This window comes from Callorhinus ursinus, unplaced genomic scaffold, assembly GCF_003265705.2.
Source record: "Callorhinus ursinus isolate GAN/ISIS: 27379988/994484 unplaced genomic scaffold, GSC_fseal_2.0 scaffold14, whole genome shotgun sequence".
In the NCBI taxonomy this organism is placed as follows: Eukaryota; Metazoa; Chordata; class Mammalia; order Carnivora; family Otariidae; genus Callorhinus; species Callorhinus ursinus.
The window spans coordinates 601,497-624,198 of NW_027397076.1; the positions used below are offsets into that span (position 1 = coordinate 601,497).

General features: G+C 52.6%; 1 protein-coding gene and 1 long non-coding RNA gene across 2 annotated transcripts in view; both read right to left on the bottom strand.

Annotated features, from left to right (window-relative positions):
- Nucleotides 1-17,957, bottom strand: part of LOC112831632 (uncharacterized) — a 19,869-nt gene extending 1,912 nt beyond the window's left edge. The window contains exons 1-4 of the mRNA XM_073900877.1: nucleotides 17,930-17,957; nucleotides 16,808-16,932; nucleotides 13,598-14,182; nucleotides 10,211-10,377 (exon numbers count right to left, since the gene is read on the bottom strand). Of these exons, the coding sequence (XP_073756978.1) occupies nucleotides 10,211-10,377; nucleotides 13,598-14,182; nucleotides 16,808-16,932; nucleotides 17,930-17,957 (905 nt within the window). The remainder of the gene's footprint in view (nucleotides 1-10,210; nucleotides 10,378-13,597; nucleotides 14,183-16,807; nucleotides 16,933-17,929) is intronic.
- A 1,096-nt stretch (nucleotides 17,958-19,053) lies between these two features.
- Nucleotides 19,054-22,557, bottom strand: LOC112831433 (uncharacterized). Its single transcript, XR_012380614.1, has 2 exons — nucleotides 21,279-22,557; nucleotides 19,054-20,685 (listed from the first exon to the last, which is right to left on the bottom strand). It is a non-coding gene; the product is annotated as an uncharacterized lncRNA (long non-coding RNA).
- Between the last annotated feature and the right edge of the window lie 145 nt (nucleotides 22,558-22,702).

Genomic DNA, 22,702 nt, shown 5'->3' on the forward strand with positions numbered 1-22,702 from the left:
ATCCCAGGACCCTGGGATCATGACCTGAGCCGAAGGCAGATGCTTAATCATCTGAGCCACCCAGGCACCCTCAAATAAATAAATAAAATCTTAAAAAAAAAAAAAAAAGAAGTGTTGCCAAGAATTTTCTAGAAATGAGGGCTATTAGAAACCAATGGCCTCATTAGAATGCAAGTTTCCTGGAGGGCAGGGACTTTGCTTTGTTCTGTAAATCCTGGAGCCTGGAACAATGCCTGGCAGGTAGCTGACTGGTCTGCACTGATTGATTGGAAAGAATGAATAGATAAACCACAAGATTTTTCTGGTAAACATGATAATATCCCTAGGCTGCCCCGAAAGGGCTGGAATCAAGTTACAAACTGCAATCTTAGCCCAATTTTATGGACCACTTTCCATGGGCAGATGCTTTAAGTGCAGGATTTCATTTAATCCTGACATCGGACTTCCAGGTTATTGTCAGTTTCATCTCCATTTTGTCCACATAGACACTACGGCACAGAGAGGGTCATAGCTTTCCCAAGTCACACAGCTAGTAACAGCAGATCTGGGATTCCAACTACGGTGCTTTGCAGCCAGAGCCCATGCTCCTGACACCCCCCCCTCCCGCCTCGCCACATGCCACATGTCCTGTCACAGAGGGGCACATTTGTGCCCCAGGAATTTGGGGGATAAGGGTGCCAAGGTCTGAAAACTTCCCTGAGCATATCCAGAGCCTGTCAATTCAGGAACCCCAGAAAGCAATGCTTGTGTGATCTGATTCCTTCTTATCTAACATGGGGGAGCAGAGGCCCCTAGTGGGGACTGACTTGCCCCGTAGGACAACACAGGGCCTTCAGTGACCACGGGTTCCTGGCTCCCAGTCCAGGCTTGCTTCTCATTCTAACTGCTGCCCTAAGAGCCCCCGACTTGACCAGAACAGACCCCACACACCGACAACCCCGGGGCCGAGGAGGCTGGGTCAGAGCTGATCTGGCTCTTTCCTCTGTCCCAGTGTTGAGTTTGTGGTCCTTCCGCGTGCTGATTCAGCTTCCTGACTTCCCCTTCCCTGCCCTCAAGCAACTGGAAAGATCCAAATGGTATTCTTTCTCCTCCTGTGGTAAGCTGAATAATGCACCGCCCCTCCCCCCAAGGATGTCCGCATCCGAATACCCAGAACCCTTGACTATGTTCCATTATGAGGTAACAAGGATTTGGCAGATGTGGTTAATTTAAGGATCTTGAGATGGGGAGATTATCCCGGATTATCCTCGTAGGCCTAATGTAATTACCGAAATCCTTCTAAGAGGGAGGCTGCAGGGTGACAGATACAGAATGGGACATGACAAGAGAAACAGGACTCCAAGACTGGAAGATGCTAGTGTTGAACAATGGAGTCGGGGGCCATGAGCCAAGGAGAGCAGACAGCTTCTAGAAGTTGGAAAATGTGAGGAAGTGGATTCTCCCCTAAAACTCCAGAAGAAGCACCCCTGCTGACCTGTTTCAGGACTTCCAACCTCCGGATCTCCGGAGAATACACATGTGTCGTTTTAAGCCGCTATGTTTGTGAGAATTTTTACAACAGCAACAATAAAGGAGGATGGCCCCCCTCGAGGCCTGCCTTCCTCATATGGGGAACAGAGCCTCAGCTTTGGGAAGCAGGACACAGATGGATAGACCCTGGGAGTTCCTCCTCACCTGCTCCCTTCTGTCACCTCCCAGCATGACGTGGGCTATTCCACCATGAGAGCTTGATTCCCTCGGAGGACCCACCCCCTCTTCTCCACACCTGCCTCCCAGGGGTCAAATGCTTGAGTGGCTAGAATGGGCCCGTTTCATACGAGTGCTAGAGATACAAAGCTGAAGAGGTTGGAAGCCCACCTTGACAGAGTCTGTGTGCTCAGGATCCTAATAGAAGGAGTCTGGGACCAAGGGATAATGATCTGGAACGGGGGCAGGGGGCACAAATGTGGATAGAAACCGGGAAGGAATCCAGAGGTCTGCTGTCAGCCAGGCATTCTTCCCAGCATGGTCTCATTTCATCCTCACCAAACCCAGGAGGTGGGAGTTCCTCTGTGGTGGGCAGAATCACAGCCCCGCCCCCCCTGGAGATGCCCATGCCCTAATACCTGGTACCTGGAACTAGGTTATGTGACTGGTTGAATACGCTCATTGCCCTCTGCATCTGTCATGAAGATTGCAGACTTCAAAGTGGGGGAAATCCTGCTGGATTCTCTAGGTGGGCCCAACCTATTCACAGGAGTCCTAAAGGTTGAGAGCTTTCCGTGCTGAGAGGCAGAGGAAACAGGGCAGGAGAAGTCTGATGTAGGGTAAGGAGGACTCAGGAATTGCAGTGTTCAATCAGGGTCAGGTCAGGGTGGACTCACAGGCTAGGAGGTGTGGGAAGAAAGTTGTTCCAGGCAGCCAGGGAGAGGCAGGACCGAGGCCCGCAGGTGGGACAAACCCGGCCGCAGAGAGAGGGAGGTCTCACTTGAGATGGATCGCTGTGGTTGCTGAGGGGCAGAAGGCTGCCCATCACCATAATCCAGGGCTCGGACAGGACAGGCTGAGAAGCAGCCTAGGACCTCCGCGTTCTAAAGGCAGAGCCATCAAGAATGTCAGAAGAATAGGAAGTGGGAGTGAGGATGGAGAGGAGTCCCAGAGAACTTGGAATTGCCAGTTTACTGCCACGGGGGATGCTCAGCGGTGCAGTCTGGGACAAACGGCCTTTGAGATGCCTGGGACAGGGCTTTGCAAACAACGTGCAAAGACCAGAGATAAACTGGAGGCTTCTGCTCTTTTCTGGAAGCTTCTCTTCTTCCAGACTGCTGTGAAAGCTGCCCTTTCACCGAGACGGCTCAGAGGGAGGCTGAGGAAGTCGCCGGTGACTCAGCAAAATCCGCCTTCCTTCCCTTTTGTCTCTGAGAGCCCCCCTCCCAACCGTGACTCAGCAGAAACGCAGTTGCTTGAGGGGAATGTGGAAATCTGGACTCAGCACTCGGCTGGCACCGCCCATCGCTTGCCTAAAAAACAGAAGTGGTTTTGGACGGAGGACGGGCGCTGCCATCTCCCAAGTCTCTGATGGTGAAAAACAGAGGTGAGACCCCAGCTGAGGCTGGGGGACACGGGGAGGTTGGCCTGGGCTGGATGGTGTTCAGGGATTGCTAGGTGGGATACTGCCCGATTCCCAAATCACCAATAAAGCCAATTTGATCTTGAAATGTACTCAGTTGAATCTTGTTTTTTAACAGTAATAAAAGAGCTCCCAAGGGGCGCCTGGGTGGCTCAGTCAGTTAAATGTCTGCCTTCTGCTCAGGTCGTGATCCCAGGGTCCTGGGATCGAGCCCCGCACTGGGCTCCCTGACCAGTGGGGAGTCTGCTTCTCCCTCTCCCTCTGCCTGCCGCTCTGCCTACTTGTGCTCGCTCTCTCTGTGTCAAATAAATAAAATCTTAAAAAAAAAAAAAAAAAAAGAGCTCCCAAAAGCAGTAGGACGAATAGTCACCAGGAAATGTTAACATTTAATTCGGGGAGCTTATCATCAGCCTCCTGCAAGGGCTGGGGAGCGAATAGCAGCTTCCAACCTGCCAGTGGAACACCTTTGGCTCCTTACCTCCTTCACTCCTCCGGCCCTGGGTTTTGCAGATAAGGTGACTGTGACCACATCACCCCTTTCTGGTCAACACCCTTCACTAGCTCCCACTGCCCTTGGCATAACATGCAAGCTCCTTTGCCTGGCACACCTGGCCCTCCGCCCTGGGCCCTGGCCACCTGTCCAGCAGGAGGGCCTCACCCCACCTGCTCCCTCACACCTTGCATACCACTCTCAGAAATACCCCCTCCCAACTATCCAGGCACACACCCCTCTGGCCCTTTGCTCAGGGTGGTCCCTCCCACCTAGAATACACATCCCCCTCTCGTGCTCCTTTGTCAAGCTCTTCATTTTTCAAGACTCAGCCCGGAAACAGATAATAGATCTCAATGAAAGAGTGAAGCCTATAGGGGCGCCTGGGTGGCTCAGTTGTTAAGTGTCTGCCTTAGGCTCAGGTCATGGTCCCAGGGTCCTGGGAACAAGCCCCGCATCAGGCATCAGGCTCCGCAGGAAGCCTGCTTCTCCTTCTCCCCCTGCTTGTGTTCCTTCTCTCGTTGTGTCTCTCTCTCTGTCAAATAAATAAAATCTTAGAAAAAAAAAAAGAGCGAAGCCTATAAAAATAAAGAATAAATCGGGGCACCTGAGTGGCTCAGTCGTTAAGCGTCTGCCTTCGGCTCAGGTCATGATCCCAGGGTCCTGGGATCGAGCCCCGCATCGGGCTCCCTGCTCCGCGGGAAGCCTGCCTCTCCCACTCCCCCTGCTTGTGTTCCCTCTCTCGCTGTCTCTCTCTCTCTCTGTCAAATAAATAAATAAAATCTTTAAGGGGCGCCTGGGTGGCTCAGTTGGTTAAACGACTGCCTTCGGCACAGGTCATGATCCTGGAGTCCCGGGATCGAGTCCCGCATCGGGCTCCCCGCTCAGCTGGGAGTCTGCTTCTCCCTCTGACCCTCTTCCCTCTCGTGCTCTCTATCTCTCATTATCTCTCTCTCAAATAAATAAAATCTTTAAAAATAAAATAAAATAAAATCTTTAAAAAATATAGAATAAATCATAAAGGAAAATCTCAGGGACCTTAGATTGGCAGATTTTTCAAATACGACACTAAAAGCACAAAATGTAAACGAAAAAATATTAATCGGCGGGACCTTATCAAAATGGACTTTTGCTCTTCAAATGACACTGTTATAAAACATAAAAGGCGAGCTAGAGACTAGGAGAAATTATTTGCAAACATATATCCGACAAAGGACGTGTCCTGCGTCTCTGGAATACGTAAAGAACTTGTACGATTCAATGTTAAGAAGGCAAATAAGTTAATTTTTAAAATGGGTAAAAAGTTTGAACGGACAATCCATCAAAAGAAATATATGGATGCTAACTAAGTGCATGGCAAGATGTTCAAGTTTATATATCATCGGGGAAATTCAAAGTACAATGAGATAGCACTACACACCTATTTGAATGGCTAAAAATAAAAGGACTACCCCCACCCTGTTGTGACTGTAAAGCAACCAGAACTTTCACCTTCTGCTGGGGGGTCTGGAAGGGATCTTAACCTGATACCGTAGTTAAGTTTTTGGGGAGTCAAAAGTTATCATGGATTTTCAACTGTGCGGGGTGTCCCCGTGCCTCGGCTGCATTATTCTTTGTTGAGAGGCTATGTAAGCCCCAGTTCCTGGACTCTTTTCAGTTACTTATCACTGTTTCTCCCCTGTGCGTGTGTGCTACATGTGTTAATCAACTGTTGCCTGTTAATTTGTCTTTGTCATTTTGATTTCTAGGGCCCTGCCTCCAGAACCTAGGAGGGTAGAGGAAACTACCTCTCCTACAGTACAGCCACTTTTGAAAAGAGTTGGCAATTTCTTCAGGGACCAAACAAACACCTGCCATACAACCCAGGCATTCCACCCCTGGGTATTTACCCACGAGAAATAAAAGCGTGTTTCATCACAAAGACTTGTATACCTATGTTCACAGTGGCTTTATTGCTAATAGTCCCAAACTGGAAACAACCCATATATGTCCATCAGCAGGTGAATGGAGAAACAACTGTGGTATAAACATACACTGGATTCCCAGCAGTGAAAAGGAAGAACCATTGTTCCATGCAACAAGACACAGGAATCTCAAAATAATAATACTGAGCAATGGAAGCCAGATTAAAAGAAAAAACTTCTTACTGCCTCATTACATTTATGTAAAATTATATATAAAACGAATACAGGATTTTACAAAATTCGGGGAAATGCAAGCTAATCTCATCAGATCAGTGGTTACCTAGTTGGAGGGGACATTACAAAGATTACAGAGGACCATGAGGTCGGGCTCAGTGCTCAGCATGGAGTCGGCTTGAGATTCTCTCTCCTTCAGCTCCCCCACCCCCGCTCATGTGCGTGTGCACACAAACACACACACACTCAATCTCTCTCTCTCTCAATAAATAACATCTTTAAAAACAAAACAAAACAACAAAAAACAAAGGACTGTGAGGAAACTTCTGGGAGTAGTGAATACAGTCATGATCTTGATTGTGGGGATGGCTTCACAGGTATACTTACGTCAAAACTCATCAAATTAAGGGGCACCTGGGTGGCTCAGTCGGCTGGGCGTCTGCCTTCGGCTCGGGTCATGATCCTGGGGTCCTGGGATCGAGTCCCGCATCAGGCTCCCTGCTCGGTGAGGAGCCTGCTTCTCCCTCTGTCTGCTGCTCCCCCTGCTTGTGCTCTCTCTCACACACACACACACACACTCTTTCTCTCAAATAAATAAAATCTTAAAAAAAAAAAACTCGGGCGCCTGGGTGGCTCAGTTGGTTAAGCGACTGCCTTCGGCTCGGGTCATGATCCTGGAGTTCCGGGATCGAGTCCCGCATCGGGCTTCCTGCTCAGCGGGGAGTCTGCTTCTCCCTCTGACCCTCTTCCCTCTTGTGCTATCTCTCATTCTCTCTCTCTCAAATAAATAAACAAAATCTTAAAAAAAAAAAACTCATCAAATTATATACTTTAAGTATGTAGGGTTTGTGTCAATTATATCTCAATAACAACAAAAAAATAAAATTGTAAAACAGACTGAGCCCAGCTTTCCTAAAGTTTCTCCTGCTCACCTTATAAGCCCCTCCCTGAGCTTCCTGTGCCCCAGCCGCCCTCCATTCCAACCGTGAGCTCCATGAAGGCAGTGGCAGTGAGGACTGCACGGGATCCACTCTCTAGGCCCAGAGCCCAGCATATGGCGGGCAAGCACAACAGATTTAACCAATGAGGCTTAGCCGGGTTGAACTCCCCACCTGCAGTCACATAGCTCCCTGGGACTTGAGGCCAGGTGTATCGGTCTCTTGTAGGGGAGAAAAACGTTTCCTTTCTTTCCTTCTAGGTTCTTAGGCTGATTTAATAATTACATGGACATAAAACAGATTAACTGGAGAAAAACAAATTTAATTTTGTACACATGAGAGCCTATAAAAATATGGGACTCAAAGAAATGACCAAATCGGGCGCCTGGGCGGCACAGTCAGTTGAGTGTCCGGCTCTTGGTTTCGGGTCAGGTCATGGTCTCGGGGTCATGGGCTCGAGCCCCACATTGGGCTCTGTGCACACGTAGCATGGAGTTGGCTTGGGACTCTCTCTCCCTCTGCCTCTCCCCCCGCCCCCCACTCTCATGCTCATGCTCTCTCTCTAAAATAAATAAATATATCTTTAAAAAGAGGGGGGGAACAGAAATGACCAAATCAGGCAGCTTTTATAGCTTTCAGACAAAGAAACAATAAATTTGTGAACAATTGACAAGCCAAGGAAGTCCGGGTTTGGAGTAGTTACTTGGGGAAAGAACAAGCTTTATTTATGCAGTCTTCTCTGCCTCGGATGCCCTATCTCTGGCGATAAGGATGCCTTCTACCTTCCTGGTACAGCGAGGGCACCTTCCACGTGGGAGACTTATTTCCTGTTTTCAGGGGGGACAAAGGAGATTCAGAGTGTCCTTGGCACTGGCTGTTTCTTAAATAACTTTAACTCAAAATAATCAATATGCCAAAGTGGCATGTTTTGGGGTGGCATATTTTGCTCTCCTTCACCTTCAAGCACACTCAAGTTCTATAGCAAGCCGCTGTCTGGAGACCCTGGGCCCGCGGCAGTGAAGGTGGGTAGAAAGAGCAACATCTTTCTCAGGCACTGTCCAGCTTCCGTTTGCCCAGATCCAGTGACTGAAGACTGGGGACCAGACTAGGCAGCCATCTGGACTCTGGAGAGTTCAGGCTGTGAGGACAGCCTGGCCAATATGGAGCCTGACTCCAGCTCCAAGACCTGGTTCAATCTGGTTCAAGAGGATCAAGGCACTTCTAGGTGATATAGACGGGTTAAAGCAATGAATTCTAGAAGAGATTGCAAGTCCAGGATCCATGACTTACCACACGTGTGCACGTCAACTCTCTAAACTTTATTTCCTCATATGACAAATCGATAAGTAATAACAGCATCAGCTCCAGGGGATGTGGTCAGGATTAAACTGGTTTAACATATGTAAGAGGCTCAGAATGGGGCCCAGGGAAGAGGAAGCCTTCACTAAGCATTCCTCCTTCTGTTTGGTTAGAGAGTGGCATCCAGTTCCCCTTTCAGGATTCCGCCAGAGCCTTTTTCCTACCTAGAAACTTCTGGATGGGTCACTAAAATCTCACAAACCTTGCTCTCATTTGGGAGTTCAGAACCTCAGGGCCCTTGGGGGCACCTGGGTGGCTCAGTCGGTTAAGCATCCAACTCTTGATTTCAGCTCAGGTCATGAGCTCAGGGTCCCGCGTGGGGCTCCATGCTCAGCTCCAATCTCAGCTCCGCCTGAGATTCTCCCTCTCCCTCTTCCTCCACCCCTACCTGCTGCTAGCTCTCTCAACAAACAAACAAACAAACAAACAAAACCCCACCAGAACCTCAGGGTCCTCATCTTAATTTTTTTCTCAATAAGTAAACTTCCTTGAAATAATTTCAAATGTCCAGAAAAGTTGCAGGGATAGTACATGGAATTCCTCACCTGGATTTACCAGGTGCTAACATTTTGTCACATTGGTTTTATCATTCACTCTCTCTCTCTCTCTCTCTCTCTCTCGATTACAGATACACACACTCTCTCTCTTTTATATACATATATAAATATATTTCTGGTTTATTAGAGAGTGAGTTGCAGACATCATACCCCTTTGCCCCCAAATTCTTTAGCATGGATTATGCCAGAGTACAGTCTCTTGTAACCACAATTATAAACATCAGGGACCCTAACTTCAGCACAAATACATTATAAAAAGCTTACATTCAAAGTCATCAATTGCCCCCCAACTGTTCATCCCACTGTCTGGGTTCCAGTCCAGACCCCGCATTGCGTTGAGCCGCCCCGCTGCTCTGCTGTCCACAGCCCCCGCGCCCCTGTAGAGAGCAAGATGGAGTCACTCATGTCCAGCAGGTGCCTGTGTCTAGCAGTGACGCAAGCTGTGAAGGGTACGGCAGCTAAGAGATATCCTGAGACCAGATCAGCTGACACCCCAGAACTGGTAACAGGCAGAAGTACAGTGGGTCTGCAGGGGTCCGGGACTGCTGAAATCCCTCTAAAAAGGGAGGAGTTTGGCAGCACACGGTCAGACCCCTCAGACATGACCCCTCTCTGCCTGACCACTTAAAAAAAGCAGCTGCCCCCAAAGGTTCTGCCGGATTGAGCTCCGCTGCTTGAACATCACCCGCAGCAGGTGCCCAGGACTGACCCAGGCGCCACCCAGGTCTTATCTCCCCTGTGTGCCCACAGACTGACCTCAGGTTTGGTTCATTAACTTCCTACCCACTCTGTTATCTTGGTGACTGTGTGTCTTGTCTTGTGTTCTGCTTTGTGTGCCAGTAAGAACCCAAGTCAATCACGTCTCCAAATGCCACTGAGTTTGGAATCCTGAACCTGCTTTATAATGACGTTAATCTTGCTCAATGACTGAATAAAGCTGACTTCGTAGAAGGACACAACTCCTGTCTTTCCTAGCGTGCTGGTGACAACGAGCTTGTGGCTGGGAAGACAGGAAGGGGCTGCTTTTTGCCCTGGACCCCCTGTTTGAGTAGACCCCCGCCTCCAGGTGGGATCACACGCCCAGCTCGCTGGGCTGCCGGGTTTGCAGAGCCGGCCCTCCGAGGCGCTGAGCAGGTCGGGGTCCCTAACGTGAGGCTGGGGAGGCCGGCGAGGACCCGCGGAGCAGGTGGCAGGGGTGGCGGGGTGGCGGGGTGGCGGGGCAAGGACGCCGGCTCCGGGGGGACGCGGCCGCCTGCGGGCCCCGCGGGCCCCGGGGAGTCGGCGCCTCCGCCGCCGCGGCGGCCCGGATTTCTCCCCAGGGGAGGGAGCCGAGCATCTGAACCGTGACTCAGCGAGAGCGGTCCTCGGACCGTGACTCAGCGAAAACAGACCTCGGGACCGTGACTCTGCGAAAACAGACCAGCGATCGGGACTCCGCGCCGAGTCCGCCGGCGTGACTCAGCAGGAAAGGGCGGCAGGGGTGCGGGGGAGTCGGTTCCTCCGCGGGAGGCCGTCAGCGCCCCGACCCCTGCCCCCGGACCCCCGCTGAGCTTAGCAGCCGCCAGCGCCCGCGGGGCCCGGGCCTCGGGGAGTGCGGGAGTGGCAGGTACGCGGGCTACCTGAGCAGGTGACCTGGAGCAGGTAACTCGGCCCCTCCCAGCGTCGTGGGCAGCGTGGGGACGGCTGCGGCGGCCTGGGAGGGTCCTCGGCCCCACTGAGTGACCCCACCATTTCCTTCTGCCCAGCTCAGCCAACTCTTGGCTGCCTCAGTGTCCCCGTCTTCAAACTGAGGGGCAGAGAGAAGAAGCTCCCTTCACTGGAAGGCATTCCGTGGGTGTATGTTTATACTTTAAATAATCCATTTTTATCCCCACTGTACTGCCCTGAGGTCTATGATCCCCAACCTGCAGACCACCGTTGTTAACGTTCTAGTGTATTTTTTAGGATTAAAAAAATAATCCACTCTATCATGCCCACAAAAGAGTATATTCTACAGTATGATTCTGTACAAGGAACAATAACAGGAACATAGCTTATGAAGTAGCTTTTTCTCTTTTTTCTATGCAAATTCTATATGATTGTGATCCTAATGTCTATGGTATACCTTTGTCTTCCTTTTCCTTCATTAACACAACTGTTTTCCCAAATTGTAACAAGGCCCTTGTAAGCATTATCTCAAAGGCCTTGCAAAAATCCATTCAGGAGACATTCATTCATTCAACACAGTATCCCGCCCCAGTGCCTGGGGCCTACTGTTAAACCTTTGGGTTGCTTCCTATTTATTTTTTTCCTATTGAAGGAGAAAGATAAGGACTATTTAAAACATTCTCAGTGGCTTTCACATACTAGGGGAAGGGCGTTTTTCATATCAGAGAATTGTCTTTATTTTTAAACATACGTTGCTGGCTTTCCCCTGCTCCCCAAGATCTGGATGGAAAGGTTAAGAACAAAGGAGGAAGAAGGGTGGGCTGTGAGGGATGTCTGAGACTAGGGCCTTCAACAGATGCTGGGGGCACCTGGGTGGCTCAGATGGTTGAGCATCTGCCTTCGGCTCAGGTCATGATCCCAGGGTGCTGGGATCGAGTCCCGCATCGGGCTCCCTGCTCAGCGGGAAGTCTGCTTCTCCCTCTGCTTCTCTCCGTCTCTCTCTCTCTCTGTCTCTCATGAATAAATAAATAAAATATTAAAAAAAAAAAAAACAGATGCTGGAAAGCAGCAGGTGAACTGACTTCTCCCTGAGGCTTACCTAGGGCTCACCATACTTCAGGGGGCCACAGAAATGTTTTAATTTTAATTTCTTTTAAAATCAGAAGAGGGGCGCCTGGGTGGCTCAGTCATTGGGTGCCTGCCTTCGGCGCAGGTCATGATCCCAGGGTCCTGGGATCGAGCCCCGCATCGGGCTCCCTGCTCCGCGGGAAGCCTGCTTCTCCCTCTCCCACTCCCCCTGCTTGTGTTCCTGCTCTCGCTGTCTCTCTCTCTGTCAAAAAAATAAATAAATAAATAAAATCTTAAATAAAATAAAATCAGAAGAAAACAGGGGCGCCTGAACGGTTCGGTCAGTGCCTGTCAGAAGCCTGACTCTTGGTTTCCGCTCAGGTCATGATCTCAGTGTCCTGGGATTGAGCCCCAAGTCGGGCTCCCTGCTCAGCAGGGAGTCTGCTTCTCCTTCAGCTTCTCGCTCTCCCCCTGTGTGCACGCACCTCTCTCTCAAATAAATAAATAAAGTATTTTAAAAAAATAATAAAATCAGAAGAAAACAAAAGATACAATAATAATAAATATAAAATAATGAATCCAGTCGAGAGTGTATTCATCTCTATACTACTGCAGTCCTAAAATGCTATTTTTAATTTTAGTTATTTAGTTATTTATTTTTTAAATGGAGGAGAGGGTCCTCAAAGACAAAGGTGCCTTGGGCCCATGAAAGTCGGAATGCATCCTTGCTGGTAAGCTGGGGTCTAGGATGAGGAAGTGAGCAGTAAGAAATTGCCAGGGGTGAGAAATGGCCCGTGGGCTTGCCGGCAGAGGTAGGCTGATGCTAGACTCCTAGTAGCTGCCTGGGTGGTGCGCCTGGCAGTGGTCCTTCACTGCAAACCCTCAGTCTAATCTACCGTTCACAAGGGCTCCAGGGGGGTTCTTTGCAGGAATGAAGGCATAGGCCCCCAGGGAAGAGATGGAGGAGGGGTCTGAAACTGGCCAGGGGAACAAGGGGGGCTTGCAGGACATTGAGCTCCCTGGAGGCTGGGTGGGGCTGGGACCTTGGCGTTTAATTTTCCTTTTCCTTTTTCCTAATTAAAGGGAACACCAAGAACTTGGGGGTACCATGGAAGCACACACTGGGTTACAAATCGTTGTAAAGAACAGCAAAAGGAACATCTTCAGGCGAAGTGTTTCCTGCATTTTTGATTATGGGTTTAGATGGAAAACCAAGAGCAGAATTACTGACTGGGCCAAGCATAGAACTAACTAATTTTAAGGCTTTTGGAGTCTTGGGGCACCTGGTTGGCTCAGACAGTGGGGCATGTGACTCTTGATCTCGGGGTTGTGAGTTTGAGCCCCACGTTAGGGGTAGAGATTACTTATAAATAAAATCTTTGAAAAAAAGACTTTAAAAAGATTTATTTATTTATTTGAGGGGGGACAGAGAGTGTGGGGGGAGGGCCAGAGGGAGGGGGAGAGAGAGAGAGAGAGAGAGAGAGAGAGAGAGAGAAGCAGACTCCCCACTGAGCATGAAGCCTGAGGCAGGGCTCGATCCCAGGACCCTGAGATCATGACCTGAGCCGAAATCAAGAGTCAAATGCTCAGCCGACTGAGCCACCCAGGCACCGCCTCCCCCCAAAAAGGCTTTTAGAATCTTTTGCCTAATTATAGGTAAAAGTAAATGATTACTTTTTGTAACTTTATTTCTCATGTTTCTATAGTAAATATGACTTTTGCCACTGGGGCTCAGAGTGGGGGCAGTTTGCTTTTGTTTGAGTGACAGCCGGGAGGAAGGACCACCCCAGCACTCTGCAGGATGGTGTGCTGTTTGGCTGCAAGTGAAGGCACTGAGGGGTCTGGGACTCACCCCCTAAGGTAGGAAGAACCGGCACTGGGGCTTCAGGAAGAGGCCCTTTACCTTCTACCCAGGGCTGGGAGGAGTCCTATCACAGGTTGGTTGGCATGACTTTGCCCCTGAGCAGCTGACTGGGCAGTTGGGTGCCCGTGGTGTGTGTGGGGGGGGGTGGGGAGGGGTGGAGGAGGGTGGTGGGGAGAGGTGGCAGGAGTGGATGAGAAGGTTGGTGGTGGTCGAAGGCGAAGGAAACGCGCTCTCTCTCTGTCTCTCTCCTGGCAGGTGCCTGCAGCAGCCCCCTCCTGCCCGGAGCTCAGCTTCAGTGCTCTGATTTCCTGAAAAGCCCTCCTCATGCCCCTGTGGAGTTTGGGGTGAAGCTCCAGGGAGCCTGAGGGTCTGTTATAGGCAGAACTGTGTCCCCAAATTCACCTGTAGAAGCCCTAACCCCCAGTACCTTCCAACGTGATTGTCTTTGGAGATGAGCCTTTACAGAGGGGATGAAGTTAAAACCATGCTCTTCGGATGGGCCCCGATGCGGTCGAACGGGTGTCCTTCTAGAAGAAAGACACGTGGGCGCATGCACGGAGGGAGAACCTGTGAGGACACACCAGGAAAGCTGTTGGCAAGCCAAGGAGAGGCCTCGGAAGAAACCACACCTGCTGACGTCTAGACCTTCGGCCTTCAGAAGTGTGAGAAGATCAGCTTGTGATTGTTTGAGCCACCCAGTCTGTGGCGTGGCGTCACGGCCCGTGGCTGGCACACTGACACCGGGCCCGAGACTCAAGACCGGAAGGGGCCCCGGAAGAGCAGGCTCGTTCAGCTCTCCTTCCTCTCCTCTCCTCTCTCCCTTTTTATTTTGAAAAAATGCCAGACCTACTAAAAAGCTGACACAAATAGCACACTGCACAGCAGTACGCCCTTCCCTTGGGTCCCACCTTGTCGGGAATTGGCTGCTTTTGTGTCTCTCTCTCCTTTTCTCTTCTTTTATTATTTTTCCAGAACCATCTGCGAGTACGTTGTGGACATCCTGCCACTTCACCTGTAGGAGCAAGGACACACATCTGCATTGTTATCATCATAGTAAAGACAATGCTGACACCCTAACGTCCTTCACTGTCAGCCCACACTCACACTTTCCCAGGGAACCCCCAAAACAGTCCTTGGGGAGGACCCCCAGAATCTAGTCAAGGTTCATGCCCTCCTCTTTTGCTGTCGTGTGTTAGGTCTCTCGTGGCATTGACTCTGGAAGAATTGTTTGGAGGAGACAGGTCAGTTGCCTTGAAAATGTGCCATGTTTTGGATTTGTCTTTTTCCCTCATGGTTAGATTCTGGAGGAACGTTCCTGGACAGAGTACTATATGGTCATGTTGCGTCTCCTCCTCGGGTAGAACCAAGGAAACTGAGACCCAGCTAGTCAGTGGCGGAGTTTAGATGCATTTCAGTACCAGATTATATTTTTAAAGATTTTATTCATTTATTTGAGAGAGAGAGAGAGCAAGCGGGGTGGGGAGGGGCACACGGAGAGGGAGAAATAGACTCCCTGCTGAGCAGGGAGCCCAAATGACACAGGGCTCAATCCCAGGACCCTGAGATCATGACCCCAGCGGAGGGCAGACTCAACGGACTGAGCCACCCAGGCGCCCTTCAGTACCAGATTTTTTATTTGCCTTTATCAAGCCTGTGACTGATTGTGTTGAACAGGAAAAGTGCCTTTGTGTCAAGTGGGGGGTGTTCATTAAACAAAGGAAAACAGAATCTATTAATATAAGCAATGCTCTCTTCCTTGTAAAGCCTGGTGGTTAAACACACACGTAGGACACAGCTTTGAATCTCATGTGTAATAAGCCATGTGACCTGAGTAAGTCTTTTAACGTCTCTGGGCCTCGGTTTTCTTATCTGTAACATGGGGATAATAATGGTACCTACCTCCCAGGCTTGTGTGACATGAAATTATCCATGTCAAATGCTTAGCGTGGTGCCTGGCTTGTAATTAATTGCCCAATAAAAAGTAATTATTCTCATGGATGTGTTTTTATAATTACAATTATTGACAAATAAAAGTGCGCCGGCCTTATCACTTCCGTGCTTCCCCACTCCCTCAAGCGAGTCAGCAGGAACAAGGTAGAGGCCGGTAAAAGTGGGCAGGCCATAGCTTGAACTTGAGGGAGCCCCCGCCAGGAGGAAGGACGTGGCCTGAAGCCTGAGTGTCCCAGGATTCTCCGCGGGGCACAGGACTCTGGGCGGCACACTGTGGACCCTGTGAGTGGTGTCTGAGGAGCAGCCTCTTTCCCCAGAGCCCTTGGGGGGGTGTCATTCTCCATGTACCCCTGGTAAAGGATGGGGTTGCACTTCCTGCCTCCCCTGGGGGAGGAGGACTTATGTCAAATTTCAGGCCTGAGCATCCTGTGGCCAGTGTGAGACCCTGCACGGCTCTTGTTCTCTGGCTTGGAACAGGCCATTCGGATGATGGCTTCTCCCCCTGTCTGGGTCCCCAGGTGCCTCTCCCGGCCAGCCCGCCATGGACACACGTGTGCACAGAAAACCACCCTTTCCTGGGGTGTTGTGTCCAGCACGACTACAGTCAGCAGCCCCGTCTTGTATGTTTGAAAGTCGCTAAGAGAGCAGATCTTAACAATTCTCATCACAGGGACACCTGGGTGGCTCAGTGGTTAAGCGTCTGCCTTCGGCTCAGGTCATGATCCCAGGGTCCTGGGGTCGAGCCCCTCATCGGGCTCCCTGCTCGGCGGGAAGCCTGCTTCTCCCTCTCCCTCTGCCTGCCACTCCCCCTGCTTGTGCTTGCTCTCTCTCTCTCTCTCTCTGAAAAATAAATAAAATCTTTAAAAAAAATTCTCAACACAAGAAATAAAAAAGATAACTGTGAGGTGATGAACGTTAACTACATTTGTGGTGATCATTTCGCAAGGTATGCATATATGAAATCATCGCGTCGTGCCCCTTAAAACTAGTATAAAGTTCTAGATTAATTACATCTCAATAAAACTGGGAAGGAAAAAAAAAGAAACGCTTTGTTATTGGAGCAGTAGAGGGGGGAGGCTTGTTTATGACCTCAGGGTCACCCAGCCCACCCGCCTGCGGCCCCTCAGCCACGCTGCTCCCTTCCCAGCTTCCCCCGTTCCTTTCCAAGGGCTGCCTCAACTCCCCCTCCTCTCTCGGCAGCTGCACCAGCCCCTCGCTCCTCCCCCGCATGCCTCTCACCTTGCCCACCTGGCCACCCAACAGTGCGCCTGGTGCTTCCAAACCCACCTGCGAGGGGCCTGGGTTCTGCCCGCGGCAGCGGGACCCCCCTCCCCCATTTTACAGACGAAGAACCAGGGCCCACAGAGCGGACAGGGAGAGACGGGGCCAGGATTAGACCAGCGGAGACAGGATGGTGGCGAGGGATGAAGCCCGTGGCTCACTGTGTGTCTCCCCCCTGCCCCCCCCGGAGGGGAGCGGGTCTGTGGCTGACCGGGGTCCCCCCCGGCCCCCCGGCCTGCCCGGCCCGCTCCTCTGGTTTCCCAGAGAGCCACACGGGTGAGCCCACCTTGCCGCTCATGGCAGGGCTCCTTCAGAGGTTCTCTGGAGGTTTGGAGTGGGTGCTGGGTGGCCCCCCGAGAGTCCAGACCTTTTTGGTCCCCGATGAGTTACTGGGAAAGTCCCTCACCCTCTGGGCCACCTCCAGGTCCTCTGTCAGGAGGGCCGCGCAGGAGGCCTCCAGGGGCTGGACGGGCAGCGTGAGTGAGGGAAGCCGGTTGGGGCCCACATGCCCCAAGGCAGGGGCAGTTGGAACTCAACTCCAGCCAACTCTTGGCCCTGTGAGACATCCCCTTTTCTTTTTTCTTTTTTAAAAAGAGAAATGAGAAATATCACATTGGTTTTCAAACACTGGCAATAAACTCCATTAAAAAAATAACACCACTCCAGGACTTGACATAGCCCTCCAGCGGCCAGTCTGAGGCTTCTGGGGTTTGGGTTCCCTCTAGCTCTCCGGCTGCTTCTCTGATTGTTTGATTGGTCTGTGATTCCTTGGGGGGGGGGGGGTGGTGGTCAGGTGGGGCTGATCCCGGAGGGGATTTCGGAGATGGTCATTCCTGCTGTTTTTTGGCACGTCCCAAGCTGCCCTGTGACACTGGGCCTTCCCTGGGGCGGGGGGGGGCACAGACTTCATCCTGCCAACGCTGTGTGTGCCGAGCGTTCTGGGGACCGGTGTCATCTGCGCTGTTGTCATCATTCCACCTGAGTGAGGTCTTTCAGGGATGGGTCATCATGGTCCGGTCCCTTGGGAGTCTTGTGGCTGGTCTGGGTTTCATGGAGACTGGAACCCTGCTTCGACTAAAGAAGAAAAGGAAAGAAAGATCTGCTCATTCCTTGTGTGTCTGGGAAGACAAGGGCTGTGGCTTGCTTCTCGCTGAGTCCTCCGAGCCTAGCACAGAGCAGGGCAGGGTCACAGCGAAGGCAGCCCCTGCGGGGACAAGGCGGGACGGACGCTGGAAATACTGAGCCCAGCCTTCTGAGCTGGAGGAACAAGACTGATCAAAGAGGGTGGGGTGTGTCTGTTTGCCTGAACCACCAGTTCGATTTTTTTTTTTAAGTGAACTTTAAAAAAAGGTTACTTAAGTAATCAAAGCCATTCAACTTGTAGGTTGTGAAGCCCAGAGGTGGTGTTTTTTTGGTTTTTTTTTTCATTGTGGTAAAATACACATAACATAAAATTTACCATTTTAACCATTTTCAAGCATGTAGTTCAGTGGCGTTAAAGACATTCATACAATTGTGTGACCAGCACCACCATCAGGCTCCTGTACTTTTTCCATCATCCCAAACTGAGACAAAGTACACATTGAACAATATGTCAGTTAGAGTTTATGGCTTCACTGATGGCTTCATGTTGGTGAAAAGGGTTCCCATAGGAAATGGTGAGTGTCCCATCACTGGAGGCATGCAAGCCTAGACTGACTTGACTAGCAGAATGGCACCACCAGTCTATGACTGTGAACTTGTCCTTACCAGGTTTCTTTTGGAGGGTGAGACAAAAAGCCTTACCTGTTGCTAACTGAGATGAGAAGTTTTGCCAAGTGGGGGGGGGGGGGTTGTGTCCCAGGGGACATGATTTGACCTGCACTTTATCTGCGTTACAAGCTGCCCAATAATGAGGCTCCATTATATCTCACACATCCCCCAGTCTCGTCAGGCCAGTCTGGGTCCAGCCCCCAGATGCGGCAAGTTCATTCATGCTCCTGCCCATGCCTCGCCTTCCAGAAACGTCAAATAGCCCCCCTCCACTTCTGCAAGGAGTAGGAGAGTATGTAGTGTATGGTAATCAGAGGGATAATGTTGGTTTTCTACTCCACAGCCTCCCCCCTTCCCCTTGATGACAGACTCCCAAGCTGTTCAGGATTCAGATGAAAACATGCTCAGGGAAGGTGGGTCCAGGGCCAGGGCATGAACCAGGATTGGTCTAAGGTGTGGACTCTAAGCTCTCTTGTGGTTAATGCCATTCCTCTTTGTCAGCACAGTCACAGAGGTGAATTCCCAGATGGAGGAATGACATGGTCAGGAGGTTTGAAGTGACTTGTTTTGAGCTGAATCCTGAAGGGTGAGTTAGTTAACTGGGGGTCATTAGGGCAGTTCTAGAGGGAACAGCACATGCAAGGGCCCTGTGGTCAGAGTGTGAACCATTTGAGGTGTGAAAGCCAGCCTGTGTGTGTAGAGTGCAGAGATCTGGAATGTGGCAGGGCATAGACACCCCCTGACCCCCACCCCAAGGCCTGGGAGCCTAGCCTAGGAAGTGGGTCTCTAACCTGAGAGCAAGTGAAGGGTTTTAGGGGTGTGTGTGTGTGTGTGTGTGTGTGTGTGTGTGTGTGTGTGTGTTGGGGTTTGGTGTGGGGGTTTTAATGAAACCCGGTCAGATTAGCCTTTTGACATTTATTCTGGCTGCATGTGAGGAAGGCGTTGTGGGGAGGGCAGAGTTGATGCTTTAATCCCCTCGCTTCACGCCAAGTCCAAGTCTGAAGTCCTCTGAAGATCTCTCAGAGCCTGGATGCTGACGTTTTCACCACTTCCCCTGCCCCCACGGCTCCTGCTTCTTCCTCAGTGATTCTGCTGCTCCTGTGCTGACTCAGATGTGAAACTTCACCCCTTCTCCATTTACACAATCCTCCTCTTGACAAATACTTGTGAGCAGAGGATTTACTAAAGATCCTGAGGTCACAGAGACACTTTCACATGGCAACTGCGATAGGTCTGTTCTTCCGGACCTTTTGGGGATACCCTGTTCCCTCCCTTCCCTGGGTCTTCCCTGCATCCTCAGCTTCCCCTCCCCTCTTGCAGGTGGTTTCGGAAACCGGGGATTCCCTGTCACAGGCAAAGCGGTTCCAGTCTCCCCAGCCTCCCATCCCCACGCTTCGTTCACAAACCTGAAGGTGTCATCGGTTCATTTTCTCCCACCGCTGCCTTCCTCCAGGCCCAGCCTCCCATCCGCAGCCTTTGTGACGCCTCAGGCAGTTTTGCTAACTTCCTGGTCACTTTCACAAACATGACAAAGTCCCTTCCCAAGCTCATCCTCCTCGGTTTGACATCCCCCCTGGCCCACCCCCCACCTGCTCCTCGGTACTTCGGGGCCTTGCTGGAGGGGCATGGGGGTGGAGTGCCTGCTCCTTCGCCCCCCTTGGCTCTGTCCCCCTCTGGGTCCCTTTCTTGTCTGGTGGGCTGTGGCAGGGAGGAGGGAGATGGAGGGGCCTCTCATCAGCGGGTGCCACCCTGGTTCTTGCTGCGTGACACCCCTCTCTGGCGGGCCCTTGATGTCCTCTGTGTGGCAGGTGTCCATGCAGGCTCTGGATGGACTGGGGTTGGGGGGTGGGGAGTGGAAGAAGGGATGGCTCCATCTGCATCTGTGCTGGATGAACGCACCTGGACTAGCGGTGAATGGACCTCAGGGCAGGATGAACGAGGGAGGGAGGTGGGGCTGGAAGGGAATGCTCTGGCTGGCTCAGCCAAGGGGCTCGACCACCGCCCCCCGGCCCCCCAGCTCTGCTGCAGCATCGGGAGACACCCCAACGCTGTCTGCCCTTGACCCTCAGCCGGTCAACCACGGCCAGGGCCACGGCCACGGCTGAAGGGCTGGTGGGACAGTAACTGGGGGGCGAGGGAGGGAGAGGGGCTTCCTGCTGGAAGTTGGGAGGCTAAAAGCCAAGATCCCCAAGTGCCGGGGAGGGCGGGGCCAAGGGGAGAGAACCAGTAGCTCATCTGAGAGTCAAGGTGCCCACCCTAGAGCCAGGTTTGCAGAGTGGAGGGACCAGTGCAGAGGCCAGGGTGGTCCGGACAGGTGGTGTGCAGCCATGGTGGTGCCCCGGCCAGGGTGAGCCCAGCTGTCCTCGGCTCCTGCCAGTGTGGGTCAGGGTTCTGGGTGGGTAGGTCCCAGCGGGGCTGGACGAACAGGCCGGGCAGTTAGTTCCCAGGGACAAGGCGGCCTGGAATGCTCTGGCTGGAAGGAGAAACTGCCCGGTGAGCCACGCAGGACACACAGTCCAATGACGATGCATACTGGAAAAGAAAAATATATTAATTCCTCCACGCATTGTAAAATGTTTTACAGACAACAAAACCAAAACGGACAAGAAAATTTCCAAATCCAGGGTCCTTGGTGGAGAAGTTTATACCCCGCTGGGCCGGTTGGTCTCTGGGGTGTAACATTCTGGAGGAACCTGGTGCAGGGGGAGGTGCCAAGGGGGGTTTCTGCACAGCGACTTCCAGGGCCCTTAGCCCCCCTTCCTGCTAGGCGGGTCCAGTGGGAGGTCTGCACTCTAGTCCTGCCTCCCTGCAGGTGGCCAGGAAGCTTCTCCAGACTCCATGGTGCCGGGTGCAGCCCCGCATGGGGGTGCAGTCCCGCCCCCCAGCTTAGGACCCCACCCGCATTTGCCTGTGCAAGCGCGCGCGCGCGCACACACACACACACACACACACACACACACACTGTGCCTTTGCTGGCTCCAAAGCAGCCCCAGCCCTGGAATAAACTGCACCTCATCCCTACTCCTGCAAGGACTCTTTCTCCCCAGAAAAGAGCACTCAACAAGGCCTGTCCACTTCCCAGCTGTGTGACCTTGCTCTGGTCGGCTGACCCTCCGGAGCCTTACTTTTCTCCTCTTTAAAATGAAGAGTCCTTTTCTTTCCGTCTCAGGAGTGGCAAGGGCAGGGTCCCACCACCTCAAGTGCATCCCAAGGGCAGGGAGCATCAACAGCCCCCTGGCCCTCCTCCTCAGTGGGCCAGCTGCTTCCCCTTTCTGGGGGCTAGCTTGGGGTGGGGCCAGGGGTTGGGTGCAAGCGTGTTCCCAGCTTGGGTTTCACTTCCCTCCTGCCTCCGAGAGAGTGGGCCAAGCTCCCCAGTGGGCACCCCGCATGCTGCCGAGGGGGGATTGCCCAGGGGCCTTGTCACTCAGAACCCCCCCCCCTCACCTCCCACGCCTGCTGCTGGCCTGCCCGGCAGGTGGTTCCCCAGCCTGACCCAGGAGCCCCAGGCCAGGCTGGAACAAGGTAGCCTCCAGCCACCTTGCACTGGGTGGGGAGGCAGCGTGGTGCTGAGGCAGGCCCCTCCCTTCCCTGGGCCTCTGCTTCCCTGGCTGTGACTCTTATGACCAGGGATTTGCGGCCTGGGTAGGGGTGGACTTCTCCCCGGTGTCAGCCAAGCGCAGAGGTGCAGCGTGAGCATGGAGCGAGGCTGGACAGTGGGGGCGAGAGGAGTGGGGCAGGGAGTGGCCTAGGGCAGGGGCAGGGAGAGGCCAGGGCCCTGAGTCAGAGGAGAGGGGGGAGGATGCTTCCCCGAGTGGGACCCTGCCCCGGAGCGGGCAGGAGCGAACCCTGCAGACTCACGGTCTTGGGTCTGCTCTAAGACGTACACTGGGTGGCGTGGGGACCAGGACAGCCCATAGCCCAGGCTCCATCTGGGCACCTGTGACCTTTCCTCTACTCTCCCAACCCTGGTCTGCCCTTGGCCCCAGTGGCGGCTCCTTCCTGGGCTCTCAAGGCCAATTTGGCCCAAGGATGGACCTTCGAGGCAGCCTCACACCTGTCCCAGGGGAGGGGGGCAGGGGAGTGGAGGTGGGTGTTCCGCGGGCTCACCCTTCCGCAGAGCCCGTGGCCCCGTGCCGAGCAGGTGGGCCTGGGAGAATGGCCGGGTTCCGGAGGGCCCCGGTTTATCTGGCCGGGCTGGGCTGACGGTGTCCCACCCCTGATTTAATCTGTGAAGTCCTCGCCCCCAGGACTCCAGAATGTGACTGTATTTGGAGATGGGCCTTGAAAGAGGGGATCACGGTTAACTGAGGTCATGAGGGTGGGCCCTGACCTGACCTGGCCGGACATCAGGACACTGCACACACGGGGACCGTGGGGTCGAAGGGAGGAGGCGGCCCGCAGGGCGGACACACACACCTTGCTGTGGTGGAAGCCCCTCAGCCTGTGGTGGAAGCCCCTCAGCCTGTGGTGCTTTGTGAGGACGGTCCTACTTAACACGCCGACAACGCAGGGCTTTGGGGGGCTGTCTGACACAGGAGGTAGGCAGGGG